This window comes from Sceloporus undulatus, chromosome 6 (assembly GCF_019175285.1).
Source record: "Sceloporus undulatus isolate JIND9_A2432 ecotype Alabama chromosome 6, SceUnd_v1.1, whole genome shotgun sequence".
Classification (NCBI taxonomy): Eukaryota; Metazoa; Chordata; class Lepidosauria; order Squamata; family Phrynosomatidae; genus Sceloporus; species Sceloporus undulatus.
Genome location: NC_056527.1, coordinates 103,445,233 through 103,468,185, shown reverse-complemented (window position 1 = coordinate 103,468,185; position 22,953 = coordinate 103,445,233). Strand labels below are relative to the sequence as shown.

General features: G+C 41.6%; 1 protein-coding gene and 1 gene segment (V, D, J or C); both read left to right on the top strand.

The window, feature by feature from the left end:
• Positions 1-6,584, top strand: part of LOC121934438 — a 10,026-nt gene extending 3,442 nt beyond the window's left edge. Inside the window, 5 exon segments of the C gene segment in view lie at positions 1,804-2,139; positions 2,868-3,167; positions 4,313-4,600; positions 4,709-4,825; positions 5,905-6,584. Coding sequence covers positions 1,804-2,139; positions 2,868-3,167; positions 4,313-4,600; positions 4,709-4,825; positions 5,905-6,122 — 1,259 coding nt within the window.
• A 6,827-nt stretch (positions 6,585-13,411) lies between these two features.
• Positions 13,412-20,703, top strand: LOC121935135 (nuclear factor of activated T cells 2 interacting protein). Its single transcript, XM_042476299.1, has 8 exons — positions 13,412-13,490; positions 13,576-13,698; positions 16,381-16,490; positions 16,575-16,640; positions 17,966-18,155; positions 18,757-18,901; positions 20,148-20,254; positions 20,334-20,703. Exons 1-8 carry the CDS (start codon positions 13,479-13,481, stop codon positions 20,490-20,492), a joined length of 912 nt encoding a protein of 303 aa, XP_042332233.1. The 5' UTR covers positions 13,412-13,478; the 3' UTR covers positions 20,493-20,703.
• Positions 20,704-22,953: the final 2,250 nt, after the last annotated feature.

The window sequence follows — 22,953 nt, the reverse complement described above, 5'->3', positions numbered from 1 at the left end:
TGACCACAGAATTGCACTGGAGGAGCTACACATGCCTAGTGGAGTGTTAGACTTGACTGTGCATCTTCCACATATGTAGAGGCTGGGGTAATGTACATTGTGTGGAAAACTGAGGCCAGAAACATTTGTCACAAAGCAAGGACTATTGTGCTATTAAAAGTAATGAGAAATAAGTATTTTCATAGCATTATAATCACATTGGGGAAATTGCATGAATACAGTGCTGGAGCATCCTGATGTGGTAATGCCCATAGTGTGATAGGGGGCCTATTCAGGGTGTCGTGTCCTCTTCACAGAATTATGGCTGTTTGGAAGAATCATAATATTTGAATTGGTTTAAATTGAAACCCATGTGGTGTGACTGTGTTACCCCAAGATTTAGCCCCCTGATCACCCATCTCTATTTGCTATAAAATTAATAAGCGTTGGTGGGGGACTTAGATGTGACCCTGCTGCGGACGCCTGACCTGTGTGCACATGGCAAATCTGGTTAGAAATCTGGATCCAGGAGGGCACCCACCTTGATGAGATCATCAGAATTTCCAGCATAATCTGTTTATGCCTCAAGAGGGTGAAGGGATTATGACTAAGGAATGGGACTGGAAGCACATGGTCAGACAAAGGACCTGAGAGCCGGTGTGCTAATCCCTTTTGTCTGAGATATTCACGCCAATCACCCACTGCATTCAATTCCGGTTTCAATCCAGTTTCGGACCATTCTTCCTCCATTCTAAAGCGACTTGAGAGCAAAGCAGATGGGGGCAGCACCTGACACAGCGCCTCCACACCACAGGGAAGCCACACGGCTGACCACATATTTTGGACCATTCTTCCTCCGTCTGGGAAATATTCTAAAGCGACTTAGGGGCAAAGCAGACTGTCCCTTTGCACCAGTGTGGGGGTGGTATTTGAGCACAGCATTTAGACGCTGCACACTGTCATGCCACCCATGCTGCTCGGACCACATGTGCAACAGCTTCATGGCGTTTACACGCCACATCGTTTACATGTGCTTTGCCACAGAAATGCTGAAAAGCCACCACCATGGTGGCAAAACTGGCTTTTTTTCTGGCTCAGAAAGGAGCAGCTTTCTGCTGCTTCTTTTTGAGCTGGAAAAACACTGGATTGGGGTGCGCGGTGTGCGGTTGCCGTGGCCCTGATCCGGCAATCAAAGGGGTGGCATGATGCTGCCCTTTCGGAGTCATCTGTTTTGCCGCTTAGTCTCTTCAAGCCTCCCAAGGCACAATTTGGGTTATATATACAGTTAGCAAACCAGCCAGTCTTCAGTCTTGGTCTAGTAGCAGGCATACACTCTGTTGGTTTACTAAGCCAGGCTCCTCAATATGCCAGTTCAGCCCCATCCCACAGCAGCTATTGAGCCTTTTTTGTTCCAGACTTCTCAACAATTGGACTCATGATCTACGTCAAGCGTATATTATCATTAGCAAAGCCTCATGCCTATTCACCTCTCCTACCTTTGATTTTGTTAGCTCTTGTGCATGTGTATGAACCGTGTGCTTGTGTGCGCTTTGTTTTAATCCCCTAATAAAATACAATTCCCATTTGAAAACCTGCCTCTGGAGTTCTTTGTGATTCAGACACAGTATAGCTGGCTGGTCCCAAGACTACTGTTGCCCCAGTCAAACTATATCTCTCCTTTGAGCTAAGCACCAAAATTTCTGAAAACATATTAATTTGAGGGCGTCCTCCCCAGAACCCAGCATTAAGGTAATAACTGTCCTAAACAGATTTTCAGTTTGTCCTTCTAGCTTTAAGTATTCCTCCTCTCTTTATCCTTTTCAGGCGCAGGTTTGAGGGTCACAGTTTCTCCATCTGTAATCCATGCCAAACCAGGCTCTGATGTAATGTTGCTTTGTCATATCTCTGGCACGCCAAAGCCCATAGACTTAAAAAGCCTGGCTGTGAATTGGTTGAAGGGCTCAAATGTCATTGCTACGTATGAAGATAAATTTGAGACAAACAGGACAGGGGCACAGATGGCAACTGAGAAGCTGGAACAGGAGGGAGATGCCACTCTCTTGCTACCACATGTACAAGATACGGATGATGGTGTTTATACTTGTTCTGTTATCTATGTCCCTGACACTGCAGAAGCCAAGGTGGAACTGAGAGTAGAAGGTAAGGGGAGCAAAGGAATTGTGACTGTGGATAATGCTTTCCCACTGGCAATACTGAAAGCACTTTGGGGTATAACAATTTAAAACACTTGACATAAAATTTGGAAATACGTTGTTTTAGGTGTGGAGAACATTTGAATTTCAGGTGTGTTGAATTACAATTCCCATTGTTCCTGACAATAGGTTGTGCTTGCTGGGGGGCTGACAGCAATTTCAGTCAGCAATACAGATACCACACTCTTGTTTCAAAGGACTTTATGTTACCTCCAAGCTAGACAGACAGAGCCTAGTTTGTCGACATACCTCTGCATTCTGACACAAAGCTGTGTCTGTTTTTACTCTCAGCATGTTGGTTCCCATGTTGTTCCATCTGCTGCTTTATCTCACTTTGGTTGCTTGAAGTACCTTTTTCCCAGCCTGGATGCAGGAACAAAAGTTACAATTTTTGGCAGTTTAGGCATTTTGGGCAGGTCAAGACCTGCACTGGATGTTGGGTGTGAAATTTTAGCTGTGGGTCTACCAGATTTGTCCTTATTCTTATTATTGTGCCACATTCAAGCACTATATGATTATATGTCATTTATCTTTTTCTGCATTTTCTGTTGCTGGTTGACTCTGTAGGGGTGGGTCAGGAGGACAGGGGGAAAAAAAGACTTCTATGCTGTAAGAAGAGGGTATTACCTATACTGCCAGAAGATAAGATCTTCTAACTCTTTCCTCTGCTTTCAGTTCCCCCACAACTAACGCATGGCCCCACAAAACTACAGTTGGGCAAACCAAGCAATGTGACCTGCTTGGCATCTGGTTTTTATCCTGGTGATATCTCTGTGACATGGCTGCAAGACAGCAAGGTTGTGAAAGGTCCAGAACAGGTCATTGCTCATCTCACCCCTGAGGGGCTGTTCAATGCAGAGAGTGTACTGGAGCTCATACCACAAATTATTGATGACAATGCCACCATCTCCTGCCAGGTCAATCACAAAGCAATCAAAGAGCCACTTAGAGAAAATTTTCAGCTGCAGGTACAAGGTAAGCGATTCCCTTTGTTTTTGGTAGAACATCTCTGGTAATAGCATGGCAAATCTGATCAAGAGCACTTTAAATAGAATCCTTGTGGGATTGGAGATGATAGCTCAGACCAAAGGCTCTCTAAACACAAGGAAGTAAATTGTAGAGAAGCTGAGGGAGAAAACTTCACAGTAAATTAATAAATGAGGAACAAACCCAAACTTGATGGCTATACACCAATCCATAGAGTATGGGTATCAAGCAAGATAAGCTTGAAATCCTAGTGCAGAAAATGTGAATTCATAGATATAACAGAGACCTGGTGAGATGATTCTCATGACTGGAAGCAGATTTATTCTCTGCTGCTGCAGAGGGTAGGATTAGGTCTAATGGTTTTAAGTTACAGGAGGGTACTTTTTATTGAACATTAGAAGGAATTTCTTGATGGTAAGAGCAGTTTGGCAATGGAACCAATTAGCTAGAAAGGTTCTCGTTCTCTGGATATCTTCAAAAAGAGCCTGAAGTATGTCTTGCTGGCGATGGTCCAGAGTTCTGCAATCAGTGGAGGTTGAAGTTGATGGCCAATTCCAATTCTATAATTCCAATTCCATTATTCTTCTCTGAGGAAACCAGCATAAGAAGGAAAAAATCTACCAAGTCAATGGTTGCTTCCCAGTTGAGGCATGGCTTTTATTCAATCAGCTAGAAACAGAATGCAACAGTGGTTCCACACAGCACTTAATGCAGCTTGGTACTATCTAGTCAAGACCTTTCCCAAGATTGTGTAATAGGATGAGGAAAGTGTAACCAACCCCCCCCCCCCTCAAACTTTTTTGCAGTCCCTAAAGCCTCCAGGACATCTGCTCAGCTCCCAGTGCATGTATATGTACCTTCAAGTCACCTATTGACTAATGGCAACTTGATGAATTTCATAGGATTTTCTTCTGGGTCCCATATTCCTATTATGGATCAGCTCTGTTGTGACAGAGGTGCATTGAAACTAAGATGTACATTGTTCTTTAGATATATTGACACTGCTTTTATGTTCCTTAACACCTCAAGTATGATGGCTGTTGCCAGATCTGCAGGGAGCCTGCTTGAACTTTGCACACTCCAATGTTGTGTGACACCCAGGAGGACCTCAAATTTCCTTCTTTGTGTTGCAGCTCAACCAATCATTGAGGTGGTTACTGTGCCATCAGAGAAGACATTCTGTGCTGCCCAATGCCTAGTCAACAGCTTTTACCCTAGCGCAATTAACATACAGTGGCTGCGAAATGGGATACCACAGGAGCTGTTCAAGACTGAGACAAAGACCATGACAAATGGCACATTCTCCATTAAGAGTGCTGTTTTCCTATTGGACGTGGATGTTAAAGTCACTTATACCTGTCGTGTACAGCATGAATCTTTGGCTATCCCACAGGAAAAGGAAGTCCTCTTGCAACCAAAAGGTGAGGGAAGCGATGTTACTCATCACACACCCCTGTCTTCCCAAAGCGCAGAGAAGAAACAGACCTCCCAGTCAGCTTGCTCCACTGTTATCTCTCTATGTCCAACAGACTCATCCACTTTAGAGACTTCTGTGTCACATCTTTCTTGGCTGTATGGAATTATTGGATTCATTTCGGGACTTGTTCTAGGAGCTGGAGCAGTACTACTCATCTTTAAAAATAAAGGTGAGTCTGCACTTACAGTTGGACGGGATTGTGAAGGGATGCTTAAGGTGTGGCAAGGAAGTGACCTAGATTAGGGGCAGACAAAATTCAACTTTTGGGTCACATGTATCCTTAAAGTTGTTAACCAATTATTGGAGAAGGGTCTTTAATACAGAATACTGTGCATGTATTCTCAAAACTGTGTTTTAAATGTTTTTAAACTGTTTTAAATTAGCATTTTAAATAGGATTGCTTATTTGTTTTTTATCTCTTGTACTATGTGTGTGTGTGTGTGTGTGTGTGTGTGTGTGTGAAATAAAATGCTATTTTTGCACCCTTCAACTCCCCAAGATTCCTGAAACTATCTTTGTGCCCCTGAAATCCCCCAGGACTAGCAATTCACCTTTCAACCAATTTCATTTTTCAAAACCAGAAGTAGATTTCCAGCCACTTCCAATTCATCTCTCCCATTTTTTTGCAATTCCCATGGCCCCTGGAGTGTCCTAAGGTCATAAGTAAGGCCTCCAGACCTTCCCCAGTCAACCATTCCTGCCTTTGATGGCTCTCAGTGTCCCTTCTAGCTCCTTAATTTTCTGTGAATGGTGTTAGTTGATAACTGGATACTTACAATGTGAACTACTAACTTCCATTGCATGAAAGTTTCAGTCACTTGGACTCCATGTATGTGTCCATTCTGTAGCTACCAGGATAAAGTACTATATACATGAAGCTGAGTTGAAAGGAATGAGATCTTTGGACCAGAGTAAATATTGATAGTATGGACCAGAGGCCAGCCACAATTAGAAAGCAGAGTTCAAATAAATGCTCTAAAGGCACCAGATCCCATCTGATCTTGGAAGCTAAACAGGGTCAACCTTGATTAATACCTGGATAGGAGATTGACAATGAGTACCAGGTGCTGGAGGCTATTTTTCATTTGAAGGAACTGGTAAAACCACCTCTGAGTATTCCTTGCCTTTAAAAATCCCATGAAATTCACGGGACTACCATAAGTCAACAGGAAATGTGAAGACACGCACACACAATTGCAGGAAGCAGTTCAGGGATGCCGCGTTCACTCTTTCTCTCTTTGTTTGCAGCTAAAAACACAACAGTTCCAGGAAGCAAAAGTGAAGGTCTTCTTAAAAATACTGATGAGGAGATGAATCAGGACACTTCAAAGCTTAAGACAGAAAAGACTGACGTTCGGCTAGGCTCCTCAAGAGGCCACCTGGAAAAGGGTGACAAACAGCATAATCAGAATATGCAAAAAGACAGGACAGAAGAGCCACATGAGACTTCTACTTCAATGCTATAGAAGCAAATGAAGAATTTTTTTTCATATGCAAAAGGGGTATTGTAATATGGATATGCAAAAGGGGTATTATAACAAAGGGATATTGTAGCACTGTAGAAATAATGCAGTTTGACACCACTCTAACAGTCATGTAGTTTTGTGAGGCACCAGAACTCTTTGGTAGAGAAGGCTAAATTCTTGTAAAACTACAAACCCCAGGATTCCATGGGATACAGCTACAACACTTAAAGTAGTGTCAAACTGAACTATTACTATGGTGTAGATGCACCCTAACCAAGAGAACGAAAGACGTTAATACCATAAGCTTTCATAGACTTCACTCTACTTCTTCAGATGCGTGGAGTGAAGTGTTCAGGAACAGACTTGACCATGAGTGAACAGTGTGATGCAGCAGCTAAAAAAACCAATGCAATTTTAGGCTACATCAATAGAATTATAGTGTAGAGATTTCAAGAGAAGTAATACGTCTACCGCTCAGGGGTAGGCAACTTTTTTGAGTCGGGGGCCGGGTTGCTGTCCCTCAGACAACTGGGGGGCCGAAGCCAAAAAATAAATAGTTAAATTTTTTAAAATAAATAAATAAATAAATAAATCAGGACAAATGTAGGACAAAAATTTCCCAATGGAGGACATTTTTTTAAACATGGAGGACACGTGAAAAAATTTGCTGATTTTTAAAAAATGTTAATATAAATGCATGTTTCTGAAGCTTCTATAGACAATTGCCCTGCTTGCCTGCCGCTTGCCCTCCCTTGCCCACCTCCTCCTGATAGGCCAAAGGCCCCGCGCCCTCACGAGAGAGGCCAATCGGCGGCAGGACCAGGCGGGCCGCAGGTTGCCTACCCCTGGTCTACCCTATTCTGCTTTGGTCAGGCCTCACCTGGAATACTGTGTCCTGTTGTGAGCACCACAATTCAAAAAGGATGTTGATAAGCTGAAACATGTCTAGAGGAGGGCAACCAAAATGGTGAAAGGTCTAAACCATGCCCTGTGAGGAGCAAATTAGGGAACTGGGTATGTTTAGCCTGGAGAAGAGAAGGTTAAGAGGTGATATGATCACCCTGTTTAAATGTTTGAAGGAATGTCAAGGAAAGTAATAGTGCCACTCTGTCCTGCTTTGGTCAGGCCCCATCTGGAATAGTGTGTCGAGTTCTGGGCACCACAATTCAAAAAGGATGTGGAGAAACTGGAGCATGTCCAAAGGAGATCGACTAAAATGGTGAAGGGTCTGAAAGCCATGCCCTATGAGGAACGACAAGGGAACTGGGGATGTTCAGCCTGGAGAAGAGAAGCTTAAGAGGTGATATGATAGCACTGTTTAAATATTTGAAGGGATGTCATACTGAGGAGGGAGCAAGCTTGTTTTCTGCTGCTCCAGAGACTAGAATGCGGAACAGTGGATGCAAACTGCAAGAAAAGAGATTCCACCTGAACATTAGGAGGAACTTCCTGACAGTAAGGGCTGTCCGACAGTGGAACACACTCCCTCGCAGTGTAGTGGGGTCTCCTTCCTTAGAGGTCTTTAAACAGAGGCTGGATGGCCATTTGTTGGGATGCTTTGATTGTGATTTCCTGCATGGCAGGGGGTTGGACTGGATGGCCCTTGCAGTCTCTTCCAACTCTACGATTCTATGAGGATGGAGCAAGCTTGTTTTCTGCTGCACCTGAGAATGAGACCTGGAGAAATGGATTCAAACTACAGGAAAAGAGATTCCACCTTAACATTAGGAAAAACTTTCTGACAATAAAAGCTGTTCAACAGTCGAACGTATTCCCTTGAAGTGTAGAGAAGTCTCCTCCTGTGGAGGTTTTTAAACAGGCAGGATGGCCATCAGGGATTCTTTGATTGTGCTTTTCTGCATGGCAGGGGATTGGACTGGATGGCCCTTGTGGTCTCATACAACTCTTGATTCTATGAATTTGAACCTTTATAAGCAGGCTATGTGAACAGCAATAGAAGTATAAAATTAATGGGTGTGGCGTGACAAGTTGTAGGACAAAGGCAGGTGAAAGGCTGTTGCCTAAAGCCAAGGTGACTAGATACATTTGAATATTGGTGGGTGTTGTTGAAATGTGGTGTAATATTGGCAGGGAACCAGAAAGGAAATGATGAACTGACTAAGGAAGACCTCCTGAGGTCTGAGGATTTGACTAACATTATATGTAGCGTGCCAAGAAAGCATTCATCTCATTGCTGACAGACTAGTGTTTGTAAATACAGTGGTCCCTTCTAATTTGCGGACCAGGGGAGTCTCTCTTTTTGCAACGGCAAGGCGGGGATGGATTAAAATGATGTGCGCAGGAGCGTGTGCCCATTATAGTCAATGGGCTTTGAATATATGCACATTTCCATTTTTGCAGGGGGTGGGGGGTCTGGAACGTATACCCTGCATAAATGGAGGGATGAGTGTATATTCCAGTTCTGCTGTTTCTCTTTCCAATCTTCTTCTTCTGGGTCAGCCTCCCTCTTCAAGGACTGCTGTATTGAGGTCTGTGATGGAATGCCCAGGAAGACAGAAGTGTTCTGCAACTTTTCTTTGTGTATTCACATTCATTATGTCTGGCTTAGGTTCATTTATCCTCTAGTACAGAGACTGGCCTGATTGCACAATGTAGAGTGCTGAAGGGCATTGTCGACAGAGAATAGCATATATCATGTTAGAGGATAAGCAAGTGAAAGTACCTCAAATTTTGTGGGAGATGTGGTTAGACCTTGTGATGACATTTCCTGAGTAGATGTGGAGGAACAGTTGCTGTCTGGGTTTGTGGTGAAGGTAGATGGAGGCAGTTTAAATCAATGATATAAATTGGACTTTTTAATTTTAAAACCATACATTCCCTGAACTAGTGTGCATTCTAAGCAGTTGCTGTGTGTAACAGTTAAAGCATTTTGAGAGAGTCTTTAGGGAATCTTGGACATAATGTAAAAAAACTTTAACCATGATATCCTGTTCCACCACAATTCATGCTGTTTAGAGACAGGAGACAAGATCCTATTGGGGAATCTGTATCCTGCAAGGATATTTGGGGGGGGGGGGTGAGGGGGATGTACAAATAGCCATAATCAATATACGAGACTATACTTAAATAATACAATCCATACTCACTTGATAGCTATAAAATATGTATGTGTACAGTGTGTATATGTGTGTGTACAGTCAGCCCTCCATATCCATGGATTATTTATCCATGGATTTAGCCATCCAGGGCTTGAAAATGTTCAAAAACAATATAAATTCCATGAAGCAAACCCTGATTTTGCCACTTTATACAGGGGACACTATTTTACTATGTCACTGTATTTAATGTATTTAATGGGACTTGAGCATCCCTGGATTTTGGTATCCACGGATGGGGGCAGGGGGGGTCATGAAACCAAACCCTAATGGATACCCCAATGTGTAGATCTGGTGGTTTTGTTTGAATGACATACTCTGTGCAACTGTGGTTGTTACTTAATATTTTATGTTTCAGGGGTTGTCCCTTGTAAACATCACAAGTTCCCAGCTTCTGTTAACATCACAAGGGGTTATCCCTTGGTCTCAGAATTTGGTGCTGAAATCTCAGCAGCTGCATAGTCCTGACTTTAGTGGTGAAACAGATGCTTGTGGAAAGCCCACAGGTGGAGCATGAGTGTGATATTATCTTCCTGCTGGTTGCTCCACACCAAATGGTTTATAGCCATCATACTTAAAATCCTTATCAATTGATAAAGCCTTTTTATTGGTCCAAACTTTTAATGAACATTGATATTAGCTTTATATGGTGAAAAAAACATTGATAGTCATTTTATATTCTGAATATATATTTTTTTATTCACATATATAGACTTTGATTTCTCTTTGTTGTTATGATGTTTTTTAAAGCTCAGTGCTACTCTGTTTTCTTTCCTGCTGCCATTTGATCTGATGTTGTATTTGATATTGTACATTAAATTTGGTTCAGTTTTTAATAGCTATGGATTCATGGAATAGTGTTTTCATGGACAATGACGTACCAACGAAGTAAAAATGGATTTAGACTGTATTCATGGAATGTTAGAGGACTAAACTCACCCCAAAAATGAAGTTAAGTTTGCCATTTTTTTTACCAAAACAAACATCAGATAGGATTTGTTTCCAAGAAACTCGTATTAAAGGCTCAGGAATTAAATATTTTTATCATCCTATATTAGGCAGAGAATATGTGCCATCTATCAATAAAACAAAAAAAGGAGTTACAATATAACGTTATATTTTTCTGATCAAAGCAGAGATCGGAAAACTTGGATCAGACTGAAATCTTGGGAAACTTGATTGAATGACATGCTCTGCGCAACTGTGGGTGATGCTCAGTGTATTATGCTTGAGGACATCACAAGGCCCCATCTCCTAAGATCACTTCTTCTCTAAATCGCAGAGCCTGGGATGGTCCTGACCTAGCAACTTAAATATAAAAATCAAACTCTGGCTGATGCAGGTTGTAAATCTTGTATGTAACAGCCAGTTTCACCAGATACTTTCATCTTCACTGAAGTTTTTCAGTGTAGGTGAAACTACGTTATTTATGCTGTTGTTCTCCACTGACGTTTTCACCATTGTTACCATATCTTTTTTTCCGGCAATTAATTTTTTTCCTCTCTTGTGTATTGTGTCTTTCGTCTCATAGACCTGTTTCCATGTTTACCAGATATGATTTAAATAAAATCATGTATTGCAGCTGTGAATAGTAATGCATCATCTCTGAACGCACCTTCTTGCTCTCCTGCTCACTGAGGTCCAAAACACACTGAAGAAATAATCCAATTTGAAACTACTTCAACTGCCTTGGCTGAGTGCTAGGCAATTTGGGAACTGTAGTTTTGTGAGACATTTTACCTTATCTGTCAGAGAACTCTGATGCACACTATAAACCGATATCCCCATGATTCTCTAATACTGAGCCAGGGCAGTTAAAACAGTGGTGAAATGCCTGTACGCCACTCACTCAAAACCATAAGGTTGCAAGTTCAAGACCAGCAAAAGGGCTCAAGCTTGACTCAGGCTTGCATCCTTCCTAGGTCGCTAAAATGAGTACCCAGATTGTTGGGGGCAAATTAGCTTACAGTTGTAAACCACTTAGAAATTGCTTAGGTGGTATGAAGCAGTATATAAATGAAGCTTGTTTGTTTGCTTGTCTCGAACTAGATTATTTCTGCAATGTTTTTTGGACCTGAGCCAAATAGAGAAGGTCATTTTCAAGAGATGCTGTCTGAATTCAATCCAGGGGTAACACAAGCTGCCAATCCTATGAGCATAACCTTGAGGCCAAGGGGTAGATTACTTAAGGGCAAATGGGGCTTTGAACCTTCATCTCCAGAGTCATACTCCAATGCTCTCAGAGCACATGAGAAAAGAAAGCTGAAACAGTGAGAGATTAGCAGCTTTCTCCATAACTTTCCACATGCCATTGTAGCACTTCTGTTCTTTTCCTGAAGGAGATGGTCGTGCTGAAAAAACAAAAGGCACGCTTTTATGACTGATTCCTTCTGGAAGAGAATGGAAATGCTACAGTGGCGTGCAGAGAGACATGGAGAAAGCTGCTAATCTCACTCTCCGTTCTGGCTTTCTTTTATTATGCAATAAGTCTCTGAAACCAGTACACCACACTGGCTCTCTAGATCTGCGTAGTGTTCTGCAATCTTTCTCCTGTCTTCTGGGACTCAAGAGAGTCTGCCAACTGATTTTGTGTATTTCTAGTTCCCTCTTGTGGCAAGCTGCTTGGCAAATACTGGTACACCCCAGTTAAGAAAAAGTAGGTAGGTGCCTGGGCATATTTAACAGAAAATTTGGTACCAGATGCAGAATTAACAGAAAGAATAGGGTTAGAATCTTACTCCACAAAAAAGAAGGAGAGTTGAACATGTTTCAGCAGACTTTTTATTCGGTATTAACAATATGCATATGTAAAATGAAGAAACCAGTTCAGGTAAGCCTTGTACAAATAAAGAGATTTTGAACATTTGACCACTTTATCTACCATGGCTCAATGCTATGGAATTCTGGGATTTGTAGTTTTGAGATATATTTAGCCTTCTCTGTCTGAGAGCTCTGATGCCACGACAAACTACCAATTGTAGGATTCCATAGGATGGAGCCATGATGGTTAAAGTGGCGTTAAAAGACATTAATTATGCAATGTGGCAGCAATCTTACAATAACTAAAGAGGAAGGAAGAGTCTTGCTCAGACTAACCAATATATTTTAGCATGACCCCTCATGGACTCAGCAGCCTTGCTTTCTAGGATTCACTTAGGATCCGTACAGACAGGCCAAAATAAAGCTGCTTTGGGTTGCTTTGGAGGTATGCTGTTTAAATGATGCATGTATCCTAAGAGACTGGAAGCCGCGCCAAAGCTATGCTCCAGTCCTTAGGACGGGAGCATGGCTTTGGCACAGCTTCCTAGGATGCATGCATCATTTAAACAGCATACCTCCAAAGTGACCCAAAGCAGCTTTATTTTGGCCTGTCTACGGACCCTAAGTGAACCATCATCATCACAGGCTTGACTCATTAGAAAAGTCAATAATGCTAGGAAAGGTGGAGAGCAGCAGGAAAAGGGGAAGAAGACGAAAAGCCAGATAGATATACTCAATAACACAGGTCACAGGAATGAATTTGTAGGACCTGAGCAGAGCAGTTGAAGACAGGGGGATCTTGGACATGTTTCATCCACATAAGAGTAGCCATGAATTGGGATCGACTCGAGGATACCTAACAACAACCAAACAATAAATGAAATAACAGCAACAACAAAAACAACAATAGTACAACACCCTTGTTGCTGAAGAGTGGGGTATAAATACTCTAAACAAATAAAACAATAAAAATTATAGTACACAACCCTTCTGGACATTTTTGTGGCTAAAGAGCAGGGTAGAAATACTCTTAAACAACAACAGCAACAACAGTAGTACAAGAACCGTTTGAGTAAATACTTGTACTGTTTTAAATTTTGTTAGCTTGAGTCCCTGTATGAGGGGAAAGGAGGCAAATAATAATAATAATAATAATAGAAGACCTTTTTGAAGTAATACTTGTACAAGTAAATACATGTTCTATTTTAAATTTTGTTAGCTGCCTTGAGTCCCCTGTATGAGGAGAAAGGAGGCTAATTAATAATAATGATGATGATGATAATGATGTAGTAATAATAGAAAATGGGGAACAGGAAAAAACTACAACTCCCATGGTCCTTAGCGCGCAGCGAAGGTGCCTGACGCCATATTTCCGCGCCTTTCTCCGCATACATTTAAATGAGACGAGAGGTGGCGTCCAATAGGATCTCGGGGGCGGGGCCAGGTGGCTGTTAGCCAATGAGAAGGACCCAGTGGAACCATGGCGGAGAAGGTAAATAGAGCGGGAGGCAAGGAGCGGGAGATGCGGGGCTTTTGGGGCGCGGAGTGACGATCGCCTCCCCTCTTTCCCTTCCCAGGCAGATCCCTGCTCCAGCAGCAGCAGCGACTCAGAGCCGGAGGTGGCCGTTAGGAAGCCTCTCCCGAAGCGCAGGCGCCTCTTCATCAGCGACGTCCCCGCCGTCCCCGTTTACTCCAGCAAGGTCTGTGGGAGAGGAAGGAAGGGAGACCTCGAGAGGAGCTCCCGACCCTCACACACTTCCTCCTCTTCAGTCGACCCCAAAATGGAGGGCAAAGGCACCCCCTCCTCAAAATGGAGGACATCCGAGGGGGAAAGGAATTGGAGGACACAGCCAGACAAAAGCTGACTGACTAACTCCCCTTCCTAGTCATGGCCAAATAGAAGCTAAAGAATGACCCCAAGTGATTAAGCGGAATATAAATAAATATATTGTTATTTATCATTGAATAAACAAAACACTCCCATAAATGTAAATCCATGGTGCTTAGTCAGGCTCAGAATGGAGGACCTGACCAAATAACAGCTAAAAGCCACTCCTATAAATGGAACTTCATGTATAGCTGTGCTCTAAATGGAGGACGTTGAGGGGAAATGGAGGACGTGACCAAATGAAAGCTTTAAGAACCACTCCTGTAAATCTAAATCCATGCTTAGCAGTGCTCAAGATGGAAGGCATTGAAGTAAAATGGAGGAGGTGACCCAATGAAAGCTAGAAACACTGCTGTAAATGTCAAGCCCTGAGGCTGAGAGTGTGTGACTTGCCCAAGGTCACCCATTCTATGGTCAGGATAGGAACTGAACCCTGGTCTGCAGAGTCATCATCCAACACTGAAAGTGTTATGCTTTATATATAGGCTATGTACAGTTGAGAGCCAGCATGATGTAGTGGTTTCAGCAATGGACAATAACTCTGGAGGCCAGGCCTTGGTGGAAACAAATCATCAGAAAACAAAAGTATAATAAACATTATAACATATTACCATAAAATTACATGAAATAATTTAACTACAAAAGATACATAAATAACATCCATTTACTTCCTGTCCCACAACTCTTGCTTATATACACTTTTCTCTGTCTGTCCTCTCTATGAAGGATTCTGTGATCTGTATTCACTGAATACCCCATAAATCAGGAACAACATAAAGGCACTTTGTCTTTTGTTTTTGTTTGTTTGTTTGTTTTAACAGAAATTCATTTATTCTTGAACTCTGTTGCTGACTCTGCCCATTAAGGTGGCACCTGTGGCTTTAATGATTGCATGGGAGACCATGAAGGAATAGCAGATGCTGTTGGCTACATTTCAGAGGGGATTAATAATAACCACCTCTGAATAGCCTTTGCATAAGAAAACACATAAGAAATTGCATAAGAAATTTATGGGGGTCAACAGATGACTTGAAGACACATACTGTACAGAAAGAGAAAGAGAGAAGAGGGAATTTCAGCAGGTGACAAGCAACACCTGAAATTCCTACTTCTACGCAGCCAGTAAAGGTAAAAGAGCCCTTTTCACTTTCTGTTCTGGCAACTCAATGGCTCAAGACCCACCAGTATTAGTTCCCCTCCCCATTTCTTGAGGTTTGGATGTGTTTGCACCCCATTCTTCATCTTAGCCCACCTCTCTCACTTGGACATTTTCCTCACATGGCTTGGCAGAAGACAATCCAGGAGTTCTGTGTTTACTATAAACACCCCGAACCTGTAAGGGTGGTTCAAATAAGACTTAAAATGAATTGGGACCTAGAATAGGTGCTATAAGCAAACAAAAGGGAGGGTTTTTTTGTGTTTTCAAAACAAGCAGAACAAAGAAAAGTAAGCCTGCTTAATGGGGGAGATAGCAAAGTGAATAGGTGCAGAGGAAAGAGAACTACTCAGTTTCTGTTTTGCCTCTGTCTTCCTTCACAGGAGTCATGTTTAGTCTGCTACCAGTAGAGCAAATGAAGGAGTTTACAATCCAGGATAGTTAAGGAGATGTTTGAGAATACAGTACATAGCTATTTTGAATGCAGAGTCACAGGAATTACACCCAAGGTTGTTGTAAAATTGGGATCAGTTAGATTTTATGTTTTCCCCCCAAATTTCTAGTTCTGGAGCACATCCAAAGAAAGGTAGTCTGGATGGCCAGAGTTCTGAATACTAACTTCTGTGAAGGAACAGTCAGAATAGCTAAGTATGGCATGTTTAGAACTGAGAAGGTTAAATGGATCCAGGATATCTGTCTTCAAACATTCCTCCTTCTCTGAATGTCTTGCTGATTTTCTTCAGGACAACTTGATTCTATCCCTCTGTTAACTCTGAAGTTTCAGTCTCCCATTATATCCTCAATCAATGTGCTATTTCAAATCTGGGAGCTCCAGAACACTGGTTTAACTTCCAGGACAAGCCTCTGTCCCTGACAAAGTCCCCTTTCTCAGAACACTTGTCTTTATCTAATCCCAAATTGGATTACTGGATAACACTTATAAAAAGGGGTCATTTTAAAAGGGGTTCTATCTGTTCGAAAGCATCTTCTTGCATAAACTGCTGTAAACATCTCATAATCCGTGCTTCCGTCATTGGCTTGCCTTTGGTTATCTGACATAGTTCCAAAGTTTTCTTTAGTATTTTAATGTAATTTTAGATATGTTATCTCCTCCTTGTCATCATTGCATTCTGTGTGGGAAAGAAGTGAACAATCCTGGCAGTCTAGTTTCTTTGTGATTAATGCATTCTTCTGAAGTCCAGCATCTGGACCGGTTACCAGTATTGCTTCCCATGTCCTCAAGTGACTACTCTTCTTTCTTTCTTTCTTTCCTTTTTCTTTCTAGCAGACTTTGAGTCCTGAGTTCTTTATTCTCTTTCTTTTACCTCTTGAGCACAGGTTCAAAAGAGTCTCCAGTTCTTCCCTGAGTCTCTGAAACGGTCTCCTGAGCCTGAGGTCCTCAGCACATCAGATAAAGAAGAAACAGAGATTATTTCAGAGAATACAAGGTTTGGGTATTTCTTTTCCTCACTGTGCATCCCACTGGTTTAGACTCCTCAGTTATAACCTTCCTGTATCTGTTCTTTCTTCAGATGTCAAACTCAATCGCCCTCACCTCCTCCACCACCACGGCCAAGAAGAAAGTGTCCTACAGACAAGTAAGAGTCTAGTATTCTCTATAAGGGGAGCGAGATAACACAAGACAACTGCAGTGAAATGAATGGAAAGCATTATCCATATTAATTGTGGATCATTTCTTACACCTAGCTATTCAGAGTTTGGAAAAGTTACCATTTGGGGATTATGCCCCATCAGTTTAACACTACTGCTAATGTTGCTGGTGGGATTCTGGGGCTGTAGTTCCAAAAAAGATGTTTTGTAAGTTCTGTGGCACATTCCAGTGGTGTCAACTAACACACACAGGTTGGCCTGAGGCCTCTAATACATGTTCATGGCTTTGGTACTGCCAGAGAAATGGTGTGACTCCAGGATTTTGATCCTCAAAATTGTCCCAATTAAGAGGGGGTTCGGCAGGCATAAGATGGAAAACACATATATAGAAGGGACTCCTGTGAACTGGACAGCAAAACCAACAGTCAGTGTTCCAAGCTACTTTTTGTACAATTTATCTATGGCTATGTTGCACCAGTGTTGTGTACTCATGTTCTTCAATTGATTTGGCTTTTTTTGGTTTTCTGGGAGAGCTAGAGGAACTGTTTGTTTGTTTGGGTGTTGTTGTTGTTGGTGGTGGTGGTGGTGGAGGAAGGCTTCAGTTAAGGAGGCTATTGATCAGGAGCCCTTATTTCTGCTTTCATAAATTGACTAAGGAATCAGAAGTTTGTTCTGCCATTTGTCTTGGGATTTAAAAGGTGATATCGAGGCATAGGGGACATGTGACTCTCCAAACGTTGCTGCATTGAAACTCCTATGATCCCTCACCATTGTCTGTGATTGCTGGAACTTATGAGCATTGCAGCCCAACTACATCTGGAGATCCACATGTTCCCCATGTCAGCTGTACATCATCTGCTTTTGTGAACCATCTCAGGAATGTATGTGTGTCCTCACAACAATTTTAGGCAAGATGAGTTGGACTTGTTCATATTTAAAAACCTGGATTTTGAGGCATAAAATGACTCAACCCAAAGCCTTACACAGTAGGGCAGTGAAAGAGTGTGTGGTCCTTGAGCTGTTGGACTGCAGTTCCCATCATTTCAGGCAAACATAGCCAATGGCAAAGGATTGGAGGAGTTGTCATCCAACAAAATTTGTCTATTGGCAGTACTGGCTGGGGAAGATGTGGATTGACACACCTGGAGGGCAACAGCCTTGGGGAAGGCTACTCTAGTTTCTGGCCTAGGATATTCAGAGCCATTTTCAGTAAGGAATGTGTCTGGGCATAAAGAGTTCCCCTCTACCTCTTTTCATGCAGATTTTGTATTTTGGGATTTCACACTCATCTCTTTCCTTCTTTCCTCCTCAGAATCCTGAAACAGAGGTTTGAGAGTCTGACCTCCTCTCTCTCAGCTGCCAAGAACAGTTTGCAGGATGTGGGGACAGAAGCAGACAGTGATGATGTGATTCTGATTGATGCTACTGAGCCCTCTGAGTCCCAGGAATTGTTGTTGAAAGTCCGGTGTCGAGCTGATCTCTACAGAGTCTCAGTCCGTATGGTACTATGTCTCACTGTTCACTCTATTGTCCTGAGACCTGCCTCAGCCACCTTTCACCTCAGTTTTGCTTTCACCACTCAGGACTTCCTCTTCCTTTCTTCTTTTTGTCTGCACTCACGCTTATCCATCTTCACTGTAGACAGGTCCTTATCCTATCCAGAATCCTTTTCGGCTCTAGTAGATATGGGGTTCTCATCTACTTTTTTTACTTTTATTTTTCTTCCCACACATCCAACCAGCTTGTTGATCTCTGTAAGCAGTCTCATGTAAAATTGTGCATGTTTTGTGAGCTTTATGAATAATGTTGTGCACATACTTAGATTAAAACATGATAGCTCTCCTTTCTGATTGAAAATAGGCCTTTTAGGCAATTGACAGTAAGTGAAAACTAACAGAAGACAACCGTAAGATTATCTTTAAAGTAGGAATGGACATTTGTTGAAGGTCCAGTTATTGCACACACCCTATTTTCATGCCTACATATCAGTGGGATTGATACACACACACACACACACACAAACACACACACACACCTTATTTTTAGAAACAGGTACTGATCATGGTGTTTCTCCAACGTGTTTCTTACCTTCACACCCCATAGACAGATCCCCTTCAGAGGGTGGTTGAACACATGGGACAGACACTGAAGGTTCACCCAAACAGAATACTTCTCCTGCACCGTGATCGAGAACTTGCAGCTGATGCAACTCCTAGTGGACTAGGCCTGGGTGTGGCTGATATTGTGGGTAAGTTGTTATGGGATCTTGTTTCTTCCACTGCATTCTTCAGGCATTCAAAGCTCATTATATTTATACATATGTGCACACACACATACATATATATTCAATTTACATTTCACTTTCTCCCCAAGAATAGAACTCAGTGTGTGGCTTATAGTTAATAGAACAAATCCAAATTAAAACATAAAATGGGTAAATTTTGAAACAGCCTTGTAAAAGATATAGCACTCAGTTAAAAATGTTTCTGGCGCAAGTGAGGTCAGTTGTTAAAAGCCTGCCTGAATGAAAATGGTATTTGCTTGCCAGTGAAAGAGCTAGAGGGAGAGACTACCTCTGCTCCTTGGTAGGTAGTTCAAGAACCTGGGAGCTGGCAGTAATGTCATGGCTACTGCCATCACCATTGTTAATGCTCTATTCTTCCCTGCCAACAACCTTTTATCTCCAGTTCTCTCACTCCTTCTGAAAACCTGTTCAGTAGTGAGAGCCAGCATGTGATCTGGTAGTTACAGCAGCCTCCCACTTGCAGACTGGTGTTCCTAAAATGCCTTGGACTAGAACTGCTGTCGTCCCCAGCCAGCATGGCCAGTGGCTCAAAGCCTTATGCACAGATGAAACTACAAGCATGTCTCAAGTTGTTCAATTTATGTATGTTCTGTTGGTTTTTAAAAAAACAGTTTGTTTCAGCCCATATATATTCTCAAGGCCATCACACTATTCACTGAACAAATGCCCGATTTCTTTTTGCAAATAAATAAATGATGTTGCCCAGTAAAGGATAGGTTGACGTGTGACCTCTATTGCACATGGCTTTGGTACTGCCAGAGAAATGGTATGAGTTCAGGATTATCATTCTTAAAATTATTCCAATGAAAATTGGGTTTTCCGTAGGCATATGTAAGCACACATCATGTGCTCCAGACATTTTTTGAAATTACATTATAAATTGCCCCTGAATTTTGCACTGAGAGCATATACAGGCTGAAACATGGGCCTTTATTACCCAGTAAAATTCATAAATTGGGCATGTTTAGACATGCCTCTAGTTTCTTCTGTCCTTTTATTGGTGTTTCCCAGTTTTGCTTCCCTCTGATTCCTCTGCAGCCATACCACTCACCAGGTGACCATGGCTATCCTCCACTTTAAAGCCATACAGTGTAGTTTTGCAGATAAAATTTGGGGAAATTAGTGAATAAACTCTCCTGAACTTGGAGGAAAGATGTGGTACAGATGTTCCTTCCTGAATATCTTCCAGATTGTATTGTTGAAACGAATAGCAGTGAGAACAATGACTCTGGAAACCTGCAGCTTCGAGTACAAGGGAATAACAAAAACTCCCGAATGGAGATAACTGTCCAGAAGGTAAAGGGGTAGTGGTTGAGAAAAAAGATACCTAGTTTGAGTAGGGGAGTATTATAGCTGTCTTTTCTGTTTCCTGCAGGGGGAGCCATTGCAAGTGCTCATGAATCGCTACCGCCAGGCCCAGGGTCTTGGTAGGCGCAAACTTGTCTTCCATTTTGATGGACGGAGATTGGTAGAAACTTGGACCCCTGAAGAATTAGGGATGGAGTCTGGTGATGTCATTGAAGTGTGGAGCTAGAAGCCATCTCTTCAAAGATGCCACAGTCCCATGATTCCTGTAATTCTGTTTTCTCTTAATCAGTAATTCTCTTCCATTTGTTATTTGAGGTCCAAAACACACTGCAGAAATAATCCAGTTTTGAAACCATTTTAACTGTCCTGACTCAATGCTAGGGAATTCAGGGAACTGTAGTTTTGTGACACATTGGGTCTTCTCTTTCAGAGATAACTGGTGCCACAACAAACTGCAACGCCCAGGATTGCCTAGCATTGAGCCAGGGCAGTTTAAAGCCATCTCAAACTGGATTATTTCTGCAGTATGGACCAAAGGTATAGAGTCCATTCTCTTTTTCTTCATTGCCTTTATGTAGAGGTGCCCACAGCGTGGAAGCTGTGTATGCTTAAACCCAACTATTCCATGCCAGGTCTCTATGAGCCTCTAAAATCTCTATAGGTGCTACACATCATGTTCAAGATCCTTTCTAACCAAAGAATAAGCATACCCCTCCAATGAAAGAGATGCATTTAAAAGTTAAAACAAATTGCAGTTCACATGTGCAGACTGTAAAGCTCATTGTTGAAGATGTCATCTTTTGATTATGCAGCCATCTTATCTGGCACAAGGAAGGGAAATGATGTTGCTCCAGCTGATGCAAGAAACTCTGTGATGTCTCACAAGTGGCTGTGCTGGCTAATAGGATGTCATATGCAGTGCCATCATTTGGAGGCTCACCCCTGGTTTACTGTACCTATATAAAAGCCAAGCTTGTCTGTAAAGCTAGGAAGACTTATTTTTTTGGACTACATATCTGAGAATGCCTCAGCATGATTCTAGGAGTTGTAGGTCCACAACATTATTTGTCCATGACTTCCCTACAGTGATTTTCTTCAACTTTTCTAAAATACCTACCTGATTGGAATAAAGTATATGATTATATAAGGATGAAATGGGGAAATTATATTTATATTTCCCAACATTATGAAAAGAATGGAGAAGAGTAAGAAATAAATGTTAGTTTTTTAAAAAAAGCCATAAGAAGGTTTGAGCATGTAAGGATATGATGGGGAGAGGACTTAAGGTTACACAAGCTTAAAACAAGATGCGCAGGAAAGAAAGGAAAATGTATGCATTGGTGTAAGGTTTTGTTTAAGGAAGTACCAAGAGTGGTTGTAACTTGTTTAATGTTTTTGTTATGTTTATTTGTTTCAATGTTGTTAGTTGTTGGATGTCAGTGGTATGTATAAAATAAAATTTATTTAAAAAAACTAAATAACATACTTACCGTACCCTGTTTATTTATTTACTCAGTACATTCACTCCCTGGGTTTTTTTTTTTTGCCAGTGTTGACCAAACAGCACACAATACTTATAAAGAGTTAAATTAAAAATCCTGTTCTCCAAATAAAGCAAAACTAGACTTACAAGAACCTGTTGTCTTTGGCTGTCACCGTCTTATCCTCTCTACTCCATTTGTTCCACTATTGGGGGGGGGGGGGATAGTCCTGCAAAAGCATTAATTTTATTATATTTCCTGCCTTCTGTGTTCTCTTATGTTTCTCCTAAATTGGTGACAGCAGAGGAGGATTGCAGTCCACTCATGTAGGCATATGTCCCCTTGAGATCAGGTATCTAATTCTGAAGCATAACAATGGTCCATAACACACTGCAGAGATAATCTAGGGAATTCTGAAACTGTAGTTTTGTGAGACATTTAGCCTTCTCTGTCACACATCTGTGCCACAATACACTACAATTCTCAGGTTTCCCTAGCACTGAGCCAGGGCAAATAAACCAGTCGCAAACTGGATTATTTCTGCAGTGTGTTTTGGACCAATGTTACATTATTGGAGGACATGAATTCTTTCCTTTAGGTTTGTTACTTTGTACAGAGTATTAAACCATTGTCCCTTTAAGAGTGTACTCAGCGTTTCCCTCTTAATACGGTGGGGAAATGAGGCCAATTAAAATTTTACATTTTGTGTATACTAGTTGTCAGGAATATAGGATGTAGGCTACACGTGAAAGGAAGGTGGAGTGAGTTAGGAATAGGGGCAATGACTTGTCTAATGTGTTGAGCAAAGCTTACAGTTCTGTTTTCAAAAAAAAGTGAAAAACTACTTTTTAAAAAGATAAGTCTTTGCGGAACTGGTGAAATGAGATACAATTTAGGAAAGCTTATAATAAATTAGCCATTAAAATGTGTCTGGACTATTTGTCATGTTTAAAGAGTGAAGGACTTTGCACCTATGCTCTCTCAGCTCTGGGACTAAACTAAAGGGCACTAAGAGTTCATCAAATGTTTGGAAAGCTCTGCCCTCTTCAGTCCGTGAGATACAGTCAGCCCTCCATATCCATGGATTCAAGCATGCATGGTTTGAAATTATTAAAAATATAGATATATATGTGCTGGTCTATGACCATAACAAAGATTCTATTCTATTCTATTCTTAATATAAATGAAAATTCCAAAAAACAAACC

Excerpts from the sequence above, each read along its gene's own strand:
- LOC121935135 (XM_042476299.1), top strand. Across the intron at positions 18,156-18,756 it reads ACAGAGTCTCAGTCCGTATG|ACAGATCCCCTTCAGAGGGT; the intron begins GTACTATGTCTC and ends CACACCCCATAG. Across the intron at positions 18,902-20,147 it reads GGGTGTGGCTGATATTGTGG|ATTGTATTGTTGAAACGAAT; the intron begins GTAAGTTGTTAT and ends AATATCTTCCAG.